The following is an 18017-nucleotide window of genomic DNA, read 5'->3' on the forward strand; positions in this document are numbered from 1 at the left end:
TGAAAGCGGATATTTGAGACAATTTTAGTTATTATGAGTTTTGATGGCAAAATACTAAACCGATATAATTTTTTTGCCCGTTGTTTCCATGAGATTGGCATAGTGCTTATCTATTTTCTGCCCTGGGACCTTATATGAATACAACAATCCATACTAAGGATAACATTTGTGTATTGAAGTTGCAGTATCGTCATGTACGAAAATTTGAGCTGTTCATGTTCATCTTTCTTATAAGAAAATATCTTAATGAAAACTTCAAGGAAAAAAGAGTATAGTGATAGAATATTTATATCATAGTGAACACCTTGAGCTTAATATCCATGGAAGAATAGGAGTTTATTGGAGTTTCAATTTTGCCTATATCATTTAAAATCATATGTGGCATAGAAAATAAATTACAAAAATAATTTCAAGTCTTTAATTAGGACCAATTGTTTTAACTTTAGACCTCTTAGTATGTATTTTGACCAATCTTTGTTTTCAGAAAAGAACATTATTTTTGCTGATTTTTTTGAAGTTAATGTTCTCATGATTAGCTATTTGAATCAAACTCTTATTTACTAGTATTTTCTACACATTGTGGAAGTTGGTCATAACTGAAAGCAAGAAATAGGAGGAAAAAATGAAGAAAAGCAAGGAACATGTATCATCTACAAATTGCAAAATGACTTTGTGATTTTAGATTGACCATTTTGGTCAGTCATCCATAACACTGAATGCATAGAACTTAATTCACTGTCATCTATGGTTTATTTTATCTGTTATAGAAAAATAATTGAGACTGATATTTCTGGCTTTCCTAATAGTTTCAAAGTCATAAGAAAGAAGAACAACTTTTTCTCTTTAAAAATGATGACAAAATCTTACTATTGGTAATGTTTTCTTACCATTATCAGAATATTTAGTTAATAGATTTAAAATTATTTTTTGTTTTATGTCGTAGCACTGATTATACTTTAGTATTCTCAGGAAGATTTTGTATGTTTTCCTATACCATGTACCATTTAAATAGTGTATTTTGAAATTTATGTTCACTTATATTTGATCAGAGAATAGGAACCATTGATGACTTTTCCTGTAAACAATTCTATCCAAAATTTTCAATATATTAAAAATAATTCTTACAAGATTCTGAAACTGACTAAAATATATATGTATTTAGGTTAGTTCATATGCAGACTCCAATTAGTACCAGGTATATCAATAAATTCTTTTCTAGCAAGGGAAAGTGGTCTTTAAGTTATAGTCACTCAAATATTTTACCTTTAGTAACTTCTGGGGGATTTGATGTATAGGAAGGGCTCCAAATTATAACATAATTTTTAAAGAAAAATTCTAGAAGTATGGTATAAATAGTTTATTTTCCTAAGTCATTTCTGCCTAAACCAATACTGGCTTTTACAGAAACATTATTCTAGTTTACTTAGTAAATATTTCTTTAGCCATCTGCTAGAAAAAGATATTTAATTTAAAAAATAGGATATGCATAATTTCTAATACATAACTTATGTTTATATACATGTTATTTGGGCAGAGTTATTCTAATGAAAAAAATAAATCTAAGTAGTTGATTTCAATCATTATAATTTATAAAATGAATACCTCTTCTGATATGTTTCCTTTTAATAAAATACTCAAATATAATTCTTAAATATATTATTTTGTGTTTCAATTTTATATTGTATTTTTATTTAATTTTAATAATTTTCTTTTCTTGTACTTTTTTGTTCTGTTGTCTGTTTTGTCTAATGCATGTCCAGGGTTCTAAGGTTAGTATTAACTTCAGTAATTTTCAGGTGTTTAGTTTTAAATTTTATTTTTACTTATTTATGAATTTTTTGACTTGGTTATATTTTGAGTTTCCATACCATTTTAACATTAGGCATGCCTTCAGCATATTTAAAAAATTCACTGAATATTCTTAGTTTATTGATGAATTACTATTTTCTTATACAATAGAGTATCGTAATGTAATGAAAACAATGTTTCAGTCATATGTACAATCAGATGTTAGATGGTTCCAATGAAAGGAAATTGGATGGAATGTATTATTTTAAGATTAGTAGTAATCATATGTGAATGCTCTTTATTTTTAAACCTGATATGATTTTTATATAACATTTCATTAAAATTGTAAATTATTTTTATGTGTAATGTAATAAGAACTCCCTTTTAAGTTACGGTTTGTGTTAAAATGAGTACTTTTTATTTAAAAATGTGTTTAGTCAAAGATACAATTTGGCAAATTATATGAAAGTTAGTAATTTTGTTTATAATTTCTATTTATAATTCACTCATTTAAAAATGAAAGCCCTAGCAGGTTTGGCTCAGTGAATGGAGCATCAGCTGGTGTACTGAAGTGTCCCAGGTTTGATTCCAGTCAAAGGCATGTGCCTCGGTTGCAGGTTCAATCCTGGGCCTCAGATCGGGGTGCTTGTGGGAAGCAACCAATCAATGTGTCCCTCTCACATTATTGTTTCTCTGACTCTCTCCCTTCCTTCCACTCTCTAAAAATTAATGGAAAAATATCCTTGGGTGAGGATTAACAAAAAATAAAAATGTAAAAATGAAAGCATATTTTGAAGGTTAAGTCTTATAGACCCCAAAAGACTCAAAAATATGATATTGACTAACAAAGTGAGTTAGACTTCTAATAATTTCAGAAATTCAGAATGATGAAGAACTTATTTGAGAACATATCTATAGATATCCTAAAATTCTAATATCTTGGGCCCTGGCTAGGTTGCTCAGTTGGTTAGAGCATTGTTCCAATACAATAAGGTTTTGGGTTCAATCCCTGTTCAGGACACATGCAAGAATCAACCAGTGAGCCCTCGCTGGTTTGTCACAGAGGATAGAGCATCAGCCTGTGGACTGGAGGGTCCTGGGTTCGATTTTGGTCAAGGGCACATGGCTGGGTTGCAGGCTCGATCCCTGGTAGGGGGTGTGCAAGAGGCAGCTGATCAGTGGTTCTCTCTAATCATTGATATTTCTCTTTCCCTCTCCCTTCCTCTGTGAAATCAATAAAAATATTTTTTTAAAAAAGAATCAACCAATGATTGCATAAATAAGTGGAAAAACAAATTGATGTTTCTCAAAAAATCAGTAAATACAAAATAAAATTTTAATATCTTGAAAAATTATTTTGAATGTTTAAAAGATCTAAGCATTGACCAGATCTTCCATTCTATTATAAAATTATGTTGATAACTGTGATTTAAAAGGGATCTATCCTATCTAATAAAAGAGAAACATGGTAATTGGCGTATGACCGCTACCCTTCCCATTGGCTAATCAGGGCAATATGCAAATTAACTGCCAGCCAAGATGGCGGCCGGCAGCCAGGCACCTTGAAACTAACATGAGGCTTGCTTGCTTCAGTGATGGAGGACTCCAAAGTTCCCAGCCTGCCCCTGCAGGCCTCTGAGCTGCAAGCAACTATGTAACAAACATAGAAGCTAAACAAAACCCCAGAAACCTGCTGGACTTCAGCCAGCAGGATCGCAACATTGTAAGCAAAGGCCAGAAACCTTTCAGCAGCGGAGGCTTAAGAGCTGGAGCCAAGCCTCAAAGCTAAAGCTGGCCCAGAATAAAAAGAAAAAAAGGAGTGGTTGGGAGCTTCAGTCACCCACCAGCCTGAAAACAGCCCTCGGCTCCTCACCCAGACTGGCCAGGCACCCCAGTGGGGACCCCCACCCTGAAGGATGTGTGACCAGCTGCAAACAGCCATCATCCCCTCACCCAGGCTGGCCAGGCACCCCAGTGGGGACCCCCACCCTGATCCAGGACACCCTTCAGGGCAAACCAGCCAGCATCCACCCATGCACCAGGTCTCTACCCTATATAGTAAAAGGGTAATATGCCTCCCAGCACCGGGATCAGCGGAGCCGCGAGGCCTCCCGGCACCGGGATCAGCATGACAGGGGGCAGCGCCCAAACCCCCTGATTGCCCTGCGGCTCTGTGTGTGACAGGGTACGGCACCCCAACCCCCTGATCGGCCCTGCTCTGTGTGTGACAGGGTGCAGCGCCCCAACCCACTCCCCTCCCCACGGGCCCTGCTCTGTGTGTGACGGGGTAGAGCCATAATCTCCCCATCGGCCCTGCCCTGAGTGTGAGAGTGGCGGCACCCCAAACCCCTGATCGTCCCTGCTCTGTGCGTGGCCAGTGGCTGTGTCCCAACCTTCTGATTGGCCCTGCTCTGTGCGTGACAGGGTACAGAGCCCCAACCCCCCTGATGGGCCCTGCTCTGTGAGTGACAGGGGGAAATGTCCCAATCCCCTGATTGGCCCTGCTCTGTGCATGACGGGATGGCGCCGCAACCTCCCCATCGACCCTGCCTTGAGTGTGATGGGGCGATGCCCCAAACCCCCAATCGGCCCTACCTTGAGCGTGACTGAGGGTGGAATCACAGCCTCCCGATTGCCCTGCTCTGTGTATGACAGAGGGTGGCACCCCAACTCCCCAATCGGCTCTGCTCTGAGCCCGACCAGGGGCTGCACCTAGGGATTGGGCCTGCCCTCTGCCACCCGGGAGCAGGCCTAAGCCAGCAGGTCGTTATCTCCTGAGGGGTCCCAGACTGCGAGAGGGCACAGGCCGGGCTGAGGAACCCCCCTTCCCCCCAAGTGCACAAATTTTTGTGCACCAGGCCTCTAGTATATATATAAAAGCCTAAGTGACAGCTCAACCCTTCGACCAGTAGCTATGACATGCACTGACCACCAGGGTGCAGATGCTCAATGCACAGGCATGGAAACATGGAACAGACTGATGAATCTCAGAGGGGAGAGAGGAGGGCAGGAAGAGATTAACCCAAGATTTTATATGCATACTAGAGGTAGAAGCCCGGTGCATGCACTCATGCACCAGTGGGGTCCTCGGCCTGGCCTGCAGGGGTTGGGCTGAAACCGGCAATCTGACATCCCCCGAGGGGTCCCAGATTGCGAGAGGGAACAGTCCAGGCCAAGGGACCCCACTGGTTCATGGATCCGTGCACTGGGCCTCTAGTTTTATGTAAAATGAAAGTCTTTGCTTTTCATGTAATCTATTGGTGGTGTGGTCACAGATTTTTAATACATGCTATAACATGATACTGAATATCAATGAAGTGCTAGGAAATAAAGAATTTAAATTTTGAAAATCCAGTTATTTCTTTAATCCATAGATACCAAATTGGCATAATGTTGTAAATCAACATTAAAAACAAATTTTTGAATGTTTTCAAGCTCATTTTAGAAAGACTGATTTTGCCACTATTTTGATGTTAAGTGGAAGGAAGAAAGGTTGTCTATTCTCCATTTTGAATCAAATTATATAGTACTTGCAGTAGTCACCTATCATTTTTAATACCCATCTTGTACACAAGAAGTTTTTAAAAGTTGCCTTTAAAAAAAATCATTATTTTCTGATGACATTTCCATGTTAATATGAGCAAGAATATGTTTAAGTAGAATAGTGGATATAAGCAATGTCAAAATGAAACAATAAATTGGAGCATGTACCTATAATATATACTTACCTTGTAATTTAATTTATCATTTGAAGAACTAAACTTAATCAATATGGCTAGTATGACTATTTTCAGAAAATTTAAAGAGTAATATTTTTATTTATAAAGCATTCCTTACTTTGCTCTTTGAGACATTGAGAAAATGAGGCCTAGTCAATGAGGCTTAGTCATAATGAACCAAAATGTTATGTGATAAACAATGAAAAGTAAAATAAGAAATGTTGCTATTGCTTATAAAATCCAGTTATACATCTTAAGAAACAGAATACTTTGTAACATTTCCCTTGAAAGCAGGAAGGTACACTTTATTATAGACAATATTTAGTGAAAGTATAGTTTCTACTGATTCTTATTACCAGTGTTTGTAGAAGGAGTAATGATCTTCTTGATTATTTTTACCTTAGATTTTTGCTGTATATTTGAGATACCTAGTGGTTTTACTCTGTTCTGAAATGGATAAGAAATTGTTATACATTCTAATTTGACAGTTGTCTCATTTTGATGCCAAACTAGAGTGCCATATATTTTCCCTAGTAGTCATCATACATTTACAAGAAAGGAAAAGTAACACATTTTTTTTTATAAACAAGAGAGAGGAATTTAGGAAAGAAATATTTTTAAAAATTAGTATAAATATATGTGCTGTTATTTCCAAATACCTTTGCAAAATGATCTTCAGTTTGGAATGTGGTTTTTATAAATAATGACATTTAAATCTAACATTGATTTTAAAAATAGACTTTTCCTTTATTCAAGGACAATTCATAGGTAACTAAATAAATTCAATAACAAGCTCTTATGATATATCAAATTAGATTATAATTTGCAATCTATAATTTATTTTGTTTACAAAATATACTAAATATACTAAACTACTCTTCACTTGTAATATGTATGTACATGTATTATATTTATAAATTTTAACAAGTCTTAAATCTTCTTTCTTAAAGACGGAATTGGAAAACATTGAAGTGACACAAGGCATGTCAGCTGAGACAGCAGTAACTTTCCTCAGCCGATTGATGGCTATGGTTGATGTACTTGTATTTGCCAGCTCTCTAAATTTTAGTGAGATTGAAGCTGAAAAAAACATGTCTTCTGGAGGTTTAATGCGACAATGCCTAAGGCTAGGTAAGTCTTAAGAATAAAGGCGTCTATTATATAATTACCTAATTACCTACAGAATAGTTATTTGACATTCTGTGGTATATAAAGTATTGATGATACAAGTTGATGGTTATGTAATGTAGAAATTATTATAATTATAGAAAATTATAATATCTTCACATTGGAGATTTATAGAATTCATCATCTTGAATGGATTATAATTTGAAATAGAATTAAATGTATTTTGCATTATTTAAAATTTAATAGGACTAACATTTTTCATTGAAGTCATTTTAATGTATATTAATTTATTAATTCTTTTCTGGTAGACTAATATAGAGGGTAGTTGCTCTAGGATCACACACATATCAGAAAAATCACGACATAGTTTTATACACAAAATGCTGAAGAAGAAATTGACTATGCCAGTCTCACTGTGTCTCTCAGAGTTAACTGTTAACTCTAATAAACATTACTGTACCCATGAAGTTCACCTTCTATCTTGTGTTTCAAAGAAACTAAGCACTAATATAATACATCAACTACAATTGAAAAACAAAAATATTAAAAAATCTGTAGATATTTGGAGAATGAAAAATAAAACAAAACAGGATGCCATATGGCTACTTCCAAATATTTTTTTAAAAAGAAAGAAAAGAAAACTTAATATTGACAACACTTAATAAATTTAGACCAGCACGAAGCAGGAACCATCCTTACCTCTCTTACCTGTCTTAAAGGGGAAATACATTTATATTATTTAGACTTTACAAAGAACCAGAAAGCTACTATTTATATACTTGCCTTAGAGCATGAGTAAGATGTAAGAAACCAAGACATTAGATAGGGAGGAAGTTCCTGATATGTACTCTTTTTACCCATAATTTAAAAACAAAAACAAAAAAAAAACCTTTGTAAAAAGCTACAGATGTATAATTTCAGGGAAGAAGTTTCTGACCTAAGAAAGGCATTAGAACTGCTTTAAGAATGATATGTTAATTAACATGATTGCAATTGTCATTTCACAATGTATTTATATGTCAAGTATCATGCTATACTTGACATATTCTATATTAGAAAAGCCTAATATGCTAAGTGTCCAGTTGATTAGTCAGCCATTCAACCAATCAAAGCATAATATGCTAATAATATGCTAAGGCCGCTCAACCATTCACTATGACATGCACTGACCACCGGGGGCAGACAGTCAGCCAGTCAACAGCAGCTATGACATGCATTGACCACCAGGGGGCAGATGCTCCAACCGGTAGGTTAACTTGCACCTGGGGTATGGCTGATTGGGACTGAGCAAGATGGGCCGGACACACTCTGGAGCCCTCCTGCAGCCCTTCCCCAGATGGCCAACCTACCATCAGTTGGACATCCCCCGAGGGCTCCCGGACTGAGAGAGGGCACAGGCCGGACTGAGGTATGCCGCCCACCCCCCCCGAAGTGCATGAATTTTGTGCACCGGGCCTCTAGTAAATACATAAAAAAATTATAAGTACATGCAAATTTACTTCTCAACTAGAGGCCTGCTGCACGCATTTGTACATGGGTGGAGTCTGTCGGCCCGCCCCAATGGGGGCCATTGTGCCAGGCTGGCAGCAGGGAGGAGACATGGGAGGTTGCCCGGCCCCACACTCGATGGTGGGGCCGATCAGGGGAGGGGACTGCTGGAGGAGGTTGGCCAGCCAGCCCTGCCCCCAATTGGGGTGGGGGAAGGTCAGAGGCGGGGCCGGCTGGGGGGAGGGCCACAGGTGGTTGGTGTATGTCCCACCCGGTCCACCAAGACCAGGAACTTCACAGGCACCCCCAGAGCACCAGCGTAGTGCATTCTTTCATGCACTCTCTCAGTTTCCTCTGCGAGCTTTAGGGCCGCAGGAGGTGCGGTGCTTCCTGGGGTTTGTAGTGTGCTTCCTCCACAAAGGGCCTCCTGTAGACTGGGCTCTGGGTTTCCAAGAATTACACCTCCTGGCGTACACTGCACAAGAGCACCAGAAGTTTGCCCAGGTCGGCCTTATCCATCAGTGCAGAGTGGAGGACCCAGGAAGCCGGCAGCTGCGGGAGGAGGAAATGTGCTTGCGTGTGGGGCCAGCCTATCCTGTTCGTCCCAATCATTGTAAACAGGTGGAGGCAGGGTGGGATGAGAATGGTGCACGCAAAGCTGGCCAGGGGTGCAGTGCAGGAGGAGGCTTTGGTGGCTGCCGCTGCAGCGTGAGCATGAGGAGGCAGTGGCTGCGGCGCCGGTGAGCAGTCATGCAGCGGCAAGCACAGGTTAGTGAGCGGCAGCAGCAGCATGCAGAGGTCGCAGTGTGCTCCCCTCACATGCCCAGGCAGCCCTCTCTGCACTCGCCTCACAGTAGTGTCAGGCAGCCTGTGGGGCTGGGCTGGAGTTGGGGTTGGGAGGCATGACTGCCCATAGTGTGGGTTCTTGCAGGCAGGCTTTACCTCAGTTCTCTCCCTCTTTGCTGTGCGTTCCTCCCACTTCCTGGGCAGGTCTCCCTCTTGGCAGCAGCATTTGTAATTTGATGCTCTTGAGGTCTAGAGGAGCACAGCCAGGAACCGAGCCCCTACCCCCTTGGGCTCCAGGCCTCAGGGCAGCTCTTGGGCACCTTGGAACAGAATAGAAGGGGGGGCGATCAGGGGTGGGAATGACTCGGGGGAGGGGCCGCAAGAGTTTGGGGGGGCAGATTGGGCCCGTTGGCTGCTGCAGTGCACGTCATAGCAACTGGTCACTCCAGTCGTTCTGGTCATTCCACCATTCGGTCACTGGGCTTTTATATACTATCTAATAAAAAGAGAAACATGGTAATTAGCGTACATCCGCTACTCTTCCTATTGGCTAATCAGGGTGATATGCAAATTAACTGCCAGCCAAGATGGTGGCCGGCAGCCAGGCAGCTTGAAACTAACATGAGGATCGCTTGCTTCAGTGATGGAGGAAACCAACATTCCCCGCCTGCCTTGCCGGCCTCTGAGCTTACAGTTTGAAACATAGTTACAAATATAGAAGCTAAACAAAACCCCAGAAACCTGCTTTCAGCAAGCTGGATCTCAGAGCTGGAGTTGATACAGTGTTTCGATTATAGAAAGCAAACAAACCAGATTCCTGCTTTCAGCAGCAGAGGCCTCAGAGCTGGAGTCAGAGCTAAAGCTGGCCAAGAATTAAAAAAAAAGAAAAAATGGAGCAATTGGGAGCTTCAGTCACCCACCAGCCTGAAAACAGCCCTCAGGCCCTCACCCAGACTGGCCAAGCACCCCAGTGGGGACCCCCACCCTGAAGGGTGTGTGACCAGCTGCAAACAGCCATCATCCTCTCATCCAGGCTGGCCAGGCACGCCAGTGGGGACCCCTACCCTGATCCAGGACACCCTTCAGGGCAAACCAGCTGGCCCCCACCCGTGCACCAGGACTCTATCCTATATAGTAAAAGGGTAATATGCCTCCTGGCACCAGGATCAGCGTGACAGGGGGCAGCGCCCAAACCCCCTGATCGCCCTGCGACTGTGTGTGTGACCGGTGGCGGGGCCACAAACTCCCTATCCGCCCTGCTCTGTTCGTGACAGAGGAAGGCCCCCCAACACCCTGATCAGCCCTGCTCTGTGCCTGATAGGGGGTAGCTCCCCAACCCCCTGATCGCCCTGCGGCTCTGTGTGTTACAGGGGGCGGGGCCACAACCCCCCCCCACCACGGGCCCTGCTCTGTGTGTGACGGGATAGAGCCATAACCTCCCCATCGGCCCTGCCCTGAGTGTGAGAGTGGCAGCGCCCCAACTCCCTGATCAGCCCTGCTCTGTGTGTGATAGTGGGTGGCGCCCCAACCCCCCACCCCCCACGGGCCCTGCTCTGTGTGTGATGGGGTAGAGCCATAACCTCCCATTGGCCCACAGGTGATATAGGGTGGCACCCCAACCCCCTGATCTGCCATGCTCTGTGTGTGACAGGGGGCGGTGCCCCAACTCCCCTATCGGCCCTACTCTGTGAGTGACAGGGGGGAGCTCCCCAACCCCCTGATTGACCCTGCTCTGTGTGTGACAGGGTACGGAGCCCCAACTCCCCTAATGGGCCCTGCTCTGTGAGTGAGAGGAGCAGCGCCCCAACCCCCTGATTGGCCCTGCTCTGTGCGTGGCAGGGGGTGGCGCCACAACCTCCCCATCGACCCTGCCTTGAGTGTGACAGGGGGTGATGCCCCAACCCCCCAATCAGCCCTACCCTGAGCGTGACTGAGGGTGGCATCACAACCTCCTGATCCGCCCTGCTCTGTGTATGACGGGGGGGGGGGTGGGGCGCCTCAACTCCCCAATTGGCCCTGCTCTGAGCCCGACCAGGGGCTGCACCTAGGGATTGGGCCTGCCCTCTGCCACCCGGGAGCAGGCCTAAGCCAGTAGGTCGTTATCTCCCTAGGGGTCCCAGACTGCGAGAGGGCACAGGTCAGGCTGAGGGACCCCCTCTCCCCCTCGAGTGCACAAATTTTTGTGCACCGGGCCTTTCGTATCTATATAAAACCCTAATATGCAAATAGACGGGATTGTGGCACAACTGAAGAACCGGTTGCTATGACATGCGCAGACCAACAGGGGGCGTGGATGGAACATGGTAGGTGACAGCAGCAGGAGGCAGGGTGTGGAACATGGTGGACCTCGGCTGTAGTGGGATGGTGGAGCAGGTGAGCGGGAGTGCCAGACCAAGTCGGGGCACCTGTTGCTGTCATCGGGGTCCCTCTGATGGTTACTGAAAATTCTTTGCTCCCACGCACCACGGTCCCACCCGGCGCTCACACCTGCTGCCAGTGCCAGTCCCACTCACACCTGCTGCCAGCGCCTGGTGCCGTCCCCAAACGCTCAGCGCCGTCAGTGGGTGCGAGTGGCAGCTGCCGGCCCCAATTGCCCCTTGGGGCTTCTCCACCTCCCCCAGATCCTTAGGGGCGATCAGCGTGAGCAGCCGCCTTTTGCACTCGCTGCCGGCACTGGAGTCACTGCTTGCACCCAGTGCACGTGCTGGCGCCAGTCCGATCACTTGGGGCCATCAGCGGGTGTAAGCAGCAGCTGCTGGTCCCAATCTCCCCTGAGGATTTCTCCACCTCCCCCTGTTCCTGAGGGGCAACTGGGGCAGCAGCCACCACTCGCACTTGCTGACGGCACTGGCCCCAATAGCTCTGTGCCATCACCAGATGCGAGCAGGACCGGGGCCAGCAGTGCATGGGAGCGACGGCGGCAGGAGCGGGGCTGTCTGGCAGATGGGACTGGGGCTGTGGTGGGAGGGGCTGAGTGGGGGTGCGGACGATGGGCTGAGACCCGTCCCTGTGCCCACAGCAGCCTCGCGGCCCACAGTTCCTTTCAAGGTGCATGAATTCGTGCACTGGGCCCATAGTATAGATTATAATTGAATTAAAATAGTATGATGGAATGAAACCTACATTTTGTTTTGTATTTTTTAAAGATGGACATGCTGAATGGAGTCATTTCATGCCTCTTGTAATTAGAGAGAGAGAGATTGAACACACACAGAGAAATCTCTCTTAACAGTGAGAGGTGTGAGTTAATTTACTGTGGGCCATCATGGACATTGCCACTCATATTTAACAATAGCTGATAGATTGAACATTATGAGAAAGAGAAATATTTTTAAATGCCTCAGTATCTTCAAACCAGCATTTATTTGGTTATTTTGAGTTTTTATTTCTGAATATATTTCAAGGCTTAACTGCTGATTTAATTTTTATTCTAATAATTGCTGGCAAATTTATTTCCTTGGAATGTTTTATAAATGAATAATAATAAAGCAAACAATTATATATCTATGTCTGTTTACTGTTCTAAGCACTTTACATATATTAATTCAATTAATCCTTACAAGGATTCTCTAAAGAAGTATGTTTATACTCATTTTGCATATGGGGAAACTAAGGCACAGTTAGTTTAAGCAGCTGGCCCAAGATCACATAGATCAGAAGTGGCAGAGCCAGGATTTAAGCTCCTGTGATCTGATTCCAAAATCAGTACTGTTTATTGCTGTACTTTACTGTTTCTTAAAATAAATAAGTAAGTAAAAAGCTTCTTCTTCTTGTGGCCCTTATCAAAGCTGCAGCTGCTTCCACATAGCTGCTGCTGTCAAAAAGGAGCCCAGAGTGACAGTTTTCCTTGACGGTCGCCATTCTGTTTGCTGTAACTGATCTGCAACATTTCAGGAAAAGACAATTCTCATCATAAAAAAAAAAAAAAGGCTTCTTCCTACCATGAGGAAAGATGGATGTTGGGATTTGTGATAGTCGCTAAGGTAGTCAAATTATGGGAAGATGTCTTGTCCAAAAGAACTTACCAAATATGAATATTAATTTTATAAAAACATTTTAGTGATTCATAAAATTCATAATTTTGAATGATGGAGGAGACAGACAAACTATGGAAGAGTATATTGGGAACTTCAAAGGCCCTGGTAATATTCTGTTTTTCTTAGCTAGTTGATAGTACATGAGTATTTTGTTTAAATTTTTAACTACACCTATGTTTCATATGTGCTTTTCATTACTATCCTTTATAATAAAGAGCTAATATGCTAATTAAACCAAACAGCAGAACGACTATCCAGAAGACTTTCTGGACAACTGTCCGGAAGTCAGGGCTGCGAGGGCCAAGGCAGCTGAGGCTGCGAGGGCCAAGCCCCTTTCACGAATTTCGTGCATTGGGCCTCTAGCTACTATAAATGTTAAAGATTACCTATCCTGCTCCCACCAATGTTAAAGATGTATGTGTCTCTCTGTTTTGCTTTTTATCCAATCCTAGAGATTTCCCAATTTTGCTTTCTTCTGTACCCTTAATCTACCACCAAAAGATTTCATTTAACCCTCCTTATGACTTTTCCTTTTATTCTAATCCTATATAATATGCTAAGAGTCGGGTCATCCATTCAACCAAAGCATAATATGCTAATGATATGCTAATATGCTAAGACTGCTCAACCGCTTGCTATGACATGCACTGACCACCAAGGGGCAGACAGTCGACCAGTCAACCAGTCGCTATGACGTGCACTGACCACCAGGGGGCGAACGCTCAAAGCAGGAGCTGAGCCCTGGTGGTCAGTGCGCTCCCACAGGGGGAGCGCCACTCAGTCAGAAGCCAGGCTCAGAGCTGGTGAGCGCAGCAGCGGTGGCGGGAGCTTCTCCTGCCTCTGCGGTAGCACTAAGGATGTCCAACTGGAGGAGTGGGCCTAAGCCGTCAGTCGGACATCCCCTGATGGCTCCTAACTGTGAGAGGGTGCAGACTGGGCTGAGGGTCTGCAAATTTTGTGCACCAGGCCTCTAGTGTTTTATAATTATCAAAAATATTTACTGATCTAGTTTATTTAGTATTATAATGGGTTGGAGGAAGGGGAAAGAAAGAAAAATAGAACCTAGCAATTTTTATCAACATGTCAAAGTTAACAATTTATATTAATTATAACCTTTTGGTTCTTTAAATAGTATGTTGTGTTGCTGTGAGAAACTGTTTAGAATGTCGGCAGAGACAAAGAGACAGAGGGAACAAATCTTCCCATGGAAGCAGTAAACCTCAAGAAGCAACCCAAAGTATGACTGCCATAGCAGCTTCAAAGGTAATTCAATATTTTCTATATTAATATAATTTACCTTAATTTTTTTTAACTTTATGAGAACAAAATTTCATGGTATTGCTTAATGAAGACAAAGGGTTTAGTGATCAGACATCACCAGGTTCCAGTGCTGGCTTCTCTCTTCATAATGTGGCACCAAGATATTTAACCACTCTGAGACTTGAATTTTTGTTTTTTACATGAATATACTAATAATATCTACTTCATAGGGTTCTTTTAAGTATTATAGCATACATAGATCTGAAAAGTTCTTAGTTATACCTATTTTTAATACATATATTTTATACAGATTTCAATATATATTGAATAATGAATGATAAATGAATGAATAATATATATTACATGAGTGAATAATGTTCTTTTGGTGATAGACATTCCCATAATGTTCAATAAAAATACATTGAATGTCCAGGAAATGAATGAACAGTGGAGAGTATTTTGGAACCTGCTATTAATCATTATCCTAAATTAGCTCTCTTTATCATATGTTTAAGTGACTCTGCAACTTTTCCCCTTACCCTTGCTTTTACCATTTTAGTCACATTATACACTTCATTCATTTCATCAGAAGAATCTCTTTATTCTTTATTTACTGACTTTTACATGGGTTCCCCTTTCTCGAAGATTGCATCCGTATTTTTACCCAACTAAAATCTATTCAACTTTTGGCTATAATTAAGGGCTACTCTGTGGAAAATGTTTTTTTGTTTTGTTTTGTTTTGTTTTAAACATATTTTATTGATTTTTTACAGAGAGAAAGGGAGAGAGATAGAGAGTTAGAAACATCGATGAGAGAGAAACATCGATCAGCTGCCTCCTGCACATCTCCTACTGGGGATATGCCCGCAACCCAGGTACATGCCCTTGACCTGAATCGAACCTGGGACCTTTCAGTCCGCAGGCCGACGCTCTATTCACTGAGCCAAACCAGTTTCGGCTGGAAAATGTTTTGAGATACCATCATTGCCACCCTGATCTAGGGTAGATATTTGTTTGATATTTTCATAAAATTCTGTATGTCTCATCACTCACTCCACTTGTAATTAGACGTTTGATATTGGCACATGATTTTTTCCCCTCAATAAGTGAAGGCATGGAATAGAAGTTTAATTCATTTAAAAAGTTCAATGGCTTCAAACTTGTGCAGTTTTTAAACAGAACAACCACATATTTAGTATATCAGCATTGCAGCATCTTTCCTTTTCACTACATTTAGAAAAACATTCGTAGAATAATTAGACTACATATTATTTTACTGCTCACAAGTTTCCACAGGACTCTCCATTGCTTAGAAAATTAAATATAAAAACATTAGCAGTAATGCCTCATGTTATTTTTGTGGGCATAGTAAAGTTTAAGTTACTTGAGAGCATTCTATATCTTGTACATCTTTGTAATTCCAGAGCTTGTATAGCACTGTGAGCACTTTATCAAAAGAGCACAAACTCTAGATCAGACAGTTCTGAGTTTGTATCCTGGCTATACCACTTAGTGGTTTTGTGAGTCAACACATATTCCTTAAGCTCCTGTGCCTCAGTTTTCCAGTCTTTAAAATGGATCTAATCTTAACTTAAAAGGTGTTTGTGTGACTTAAATAAAAAAAACAATAATGTATTAAAATACTTAATTCCTGACATGCAGTGAACATTAATTCCCTTCCTTTTTCTAGCAGTTAACCACTCATTGTATGAACTCATGAAATGAATAAATATACTACTATTTTTTAGAGCTTTGATTTTAAAGATGTCTGTACTCAATTCAGGAGGCAAAGCGAACTTTTCAAGACAGTCAAGCCAAGTGTTACTCTGATTGTAGAATATGAACAGAAAAGTCCAAAAAGAAGGAAATTTGTAGTATTTTAGTTGAGGTAGTCCATGTCTCTAGCAAGAACCTTGGCAGCTGTCCGGAAGTCAGGGCAGTTGGATAATAAGTGATCAATATAGAAATATTAGAGGAAAAGTTGACTTAGTAAGATAACACATATCTGGACAGAGAATCAATGGACCAGTTGGTGAGTGTTCCTTTTTTACTTCCTGTCATATGTGTGTGTGTGTGTGTGTGTGTGTATCTATCTATCTATATATATATATATATATATATATATATATATATAATAAATTTTTATTATTGAAAATACTACATATATCTCCTTTTTCCTTCCATTGACCCCCTCTAGCCCTCCACCCCAGGTCTTCAGCACCCTATTGTCTGTGTCAATGGTTTATGCATATATGTGTACAAGGTCTTCAGTTGATTACCTCCCACCCATCCCCCTTCCCCGCCTTCCCTCTGAGATTCTGCACTCTGTTCCATGCTTCCATGTCTCCGGTTCCCTGCTTTTATGCATTTTTATGTGCTACTTTAATAAGGAAACACCTTAGTTAATTTGGGTGTGGCACTAACCTGTGTGGATTTGTACGGGTCTCATTTTTTATACTTTCTAAAAAGGAGTGATGATACAAGCTTTTTTTTTCTTTATTGATTAAGGCATTACATATGCCTTTATAAGGATTAAATTACATTATGGATATAGAAACATTTTGTAAAATGGTTTATAAATTAAAATGTAATTTCTTCATTTTTGCCATAAATTATGTACTTTTCTTTTATGCTGTCAATGCATTGTGGTTTTTTTGTCTTGTGATAAATATTGTTAGCCTATTATTTAAATTAAATCACTGAGGTTTATAGAGGTTAAATATCTCACCTGAGGTTATATTGCTGGTAAGTTTTGGAATTGTAATGTAAACCAAATAACTATCAACCTTCAAATACTATGATCTTTTTACTGTCCTGTGCTACAGTGGAAATCATCTTAATTTTTGGAACAAAATATCATAATTGAGGTCTATAGAGAATTAGAAAGAGGCCTATTTATTTTTAATCATAATAACAGCAAGTTATTTTATTTATAGGAATTATATTCTGTACATTACATATATTACCTAGTTTAATTCATGCAATTAAAAATTATTTACTGATTTGAGAGGGAAGGGGTAGAGGAGAGAGAGAAAAAGAGAGAGAGAGAGAGAGAGAGAGAGAGAGAGAGAGAGAGAAGAAAGATATCTATTTGTTGTTCCACTCATGTATGCATTCATCGGTTGCTTCTTATATATGCCCTGACCAGATATTGAACCCCACAACCTTGGGGAATTGAACTCACAACTTTGCATATCAGGATAACCCTCTAATCAACTAATTCATGCAATTCTTAACATATTGTGTCCATACAGTTCTTAATATGTTGTGTGTGTAAGTGAAAAAATACTAGATTGAGTTTCAGGAAACTTGACTCTGTTATTAGTTTGCTGTGAGACATTACAAATAATTTGTCAATTTTTGTATCTTCATGTATAAAAAGCATTTTGATGATAATAACCTTTTATGTCTTTCAGCTTTAATATTAAGGCTATGTTTGTATTTTTTCAGTTTACCTTTTTCTAACTTGTGTAGCTCATGAAATGGTCACACAAATAAAATCTCACATAATAATGTAACATAATAATCTATATATATAAAAGGCTAAGCGACCGGCTGACCGGCTGGTAGATATGACGTGCACTGACCACAAGGGGGCAACACTCAATGCAGGAGTTTCTGCTCAACAGTAACTTTGCAGAGTGCTCTCTTGCTCTCTGGGACCCCTCAGGGGATGTCAGACTGCCGGTTTTGGCCTGATCCCCCTCAGGCCAGGCTGAAGGACTCCACCTGCTGGAGGGACCCCACTCACTCCACAGACATCCTTCAAGCCCTGGTGCCACCCCAGGTGCAGCTGGCTGGGGAGGGACCA

The 18017-nt window shown here is 41.4% G+C and overlaps 1 protein-coding gene across 1 annotated transcript in view; it reads left to right on the top strand.

Annotated features, from left to right (window-relative positions):
• Positions 1-18017, top strand: part of NBEA (neurobeachin) — a gene marked incomplete at its 5' end in the record, with an annotated part of 948936 nt that overhangs the window by 247699 nt on the left and 683220 nt on the right. The window contains 2 exons of the mRNA XM_081083035.1: positions 6458-6638; positions 14079-14209. Coding sequence (XP_080939161.1) covers positions 6458-6638; positions 14079-14209 — 312 coding nt within the window. The remainder of the gene's footprint in view (positions 1-6457; positions 6639-14078; positions 14210-18017) is intronic.

Source organism: Myotis nattereri (genome assembly GCF_964212035.1).
Source record: "Myotis nattereri genome assembly, chromosome: 2".
Classification (NCBI taxonomy): Eukaryota; Metazoa; Chordata; class Mammalia; order Chiroptera; family Vespertilionidae; genus Myotis; species Myotis nattereri.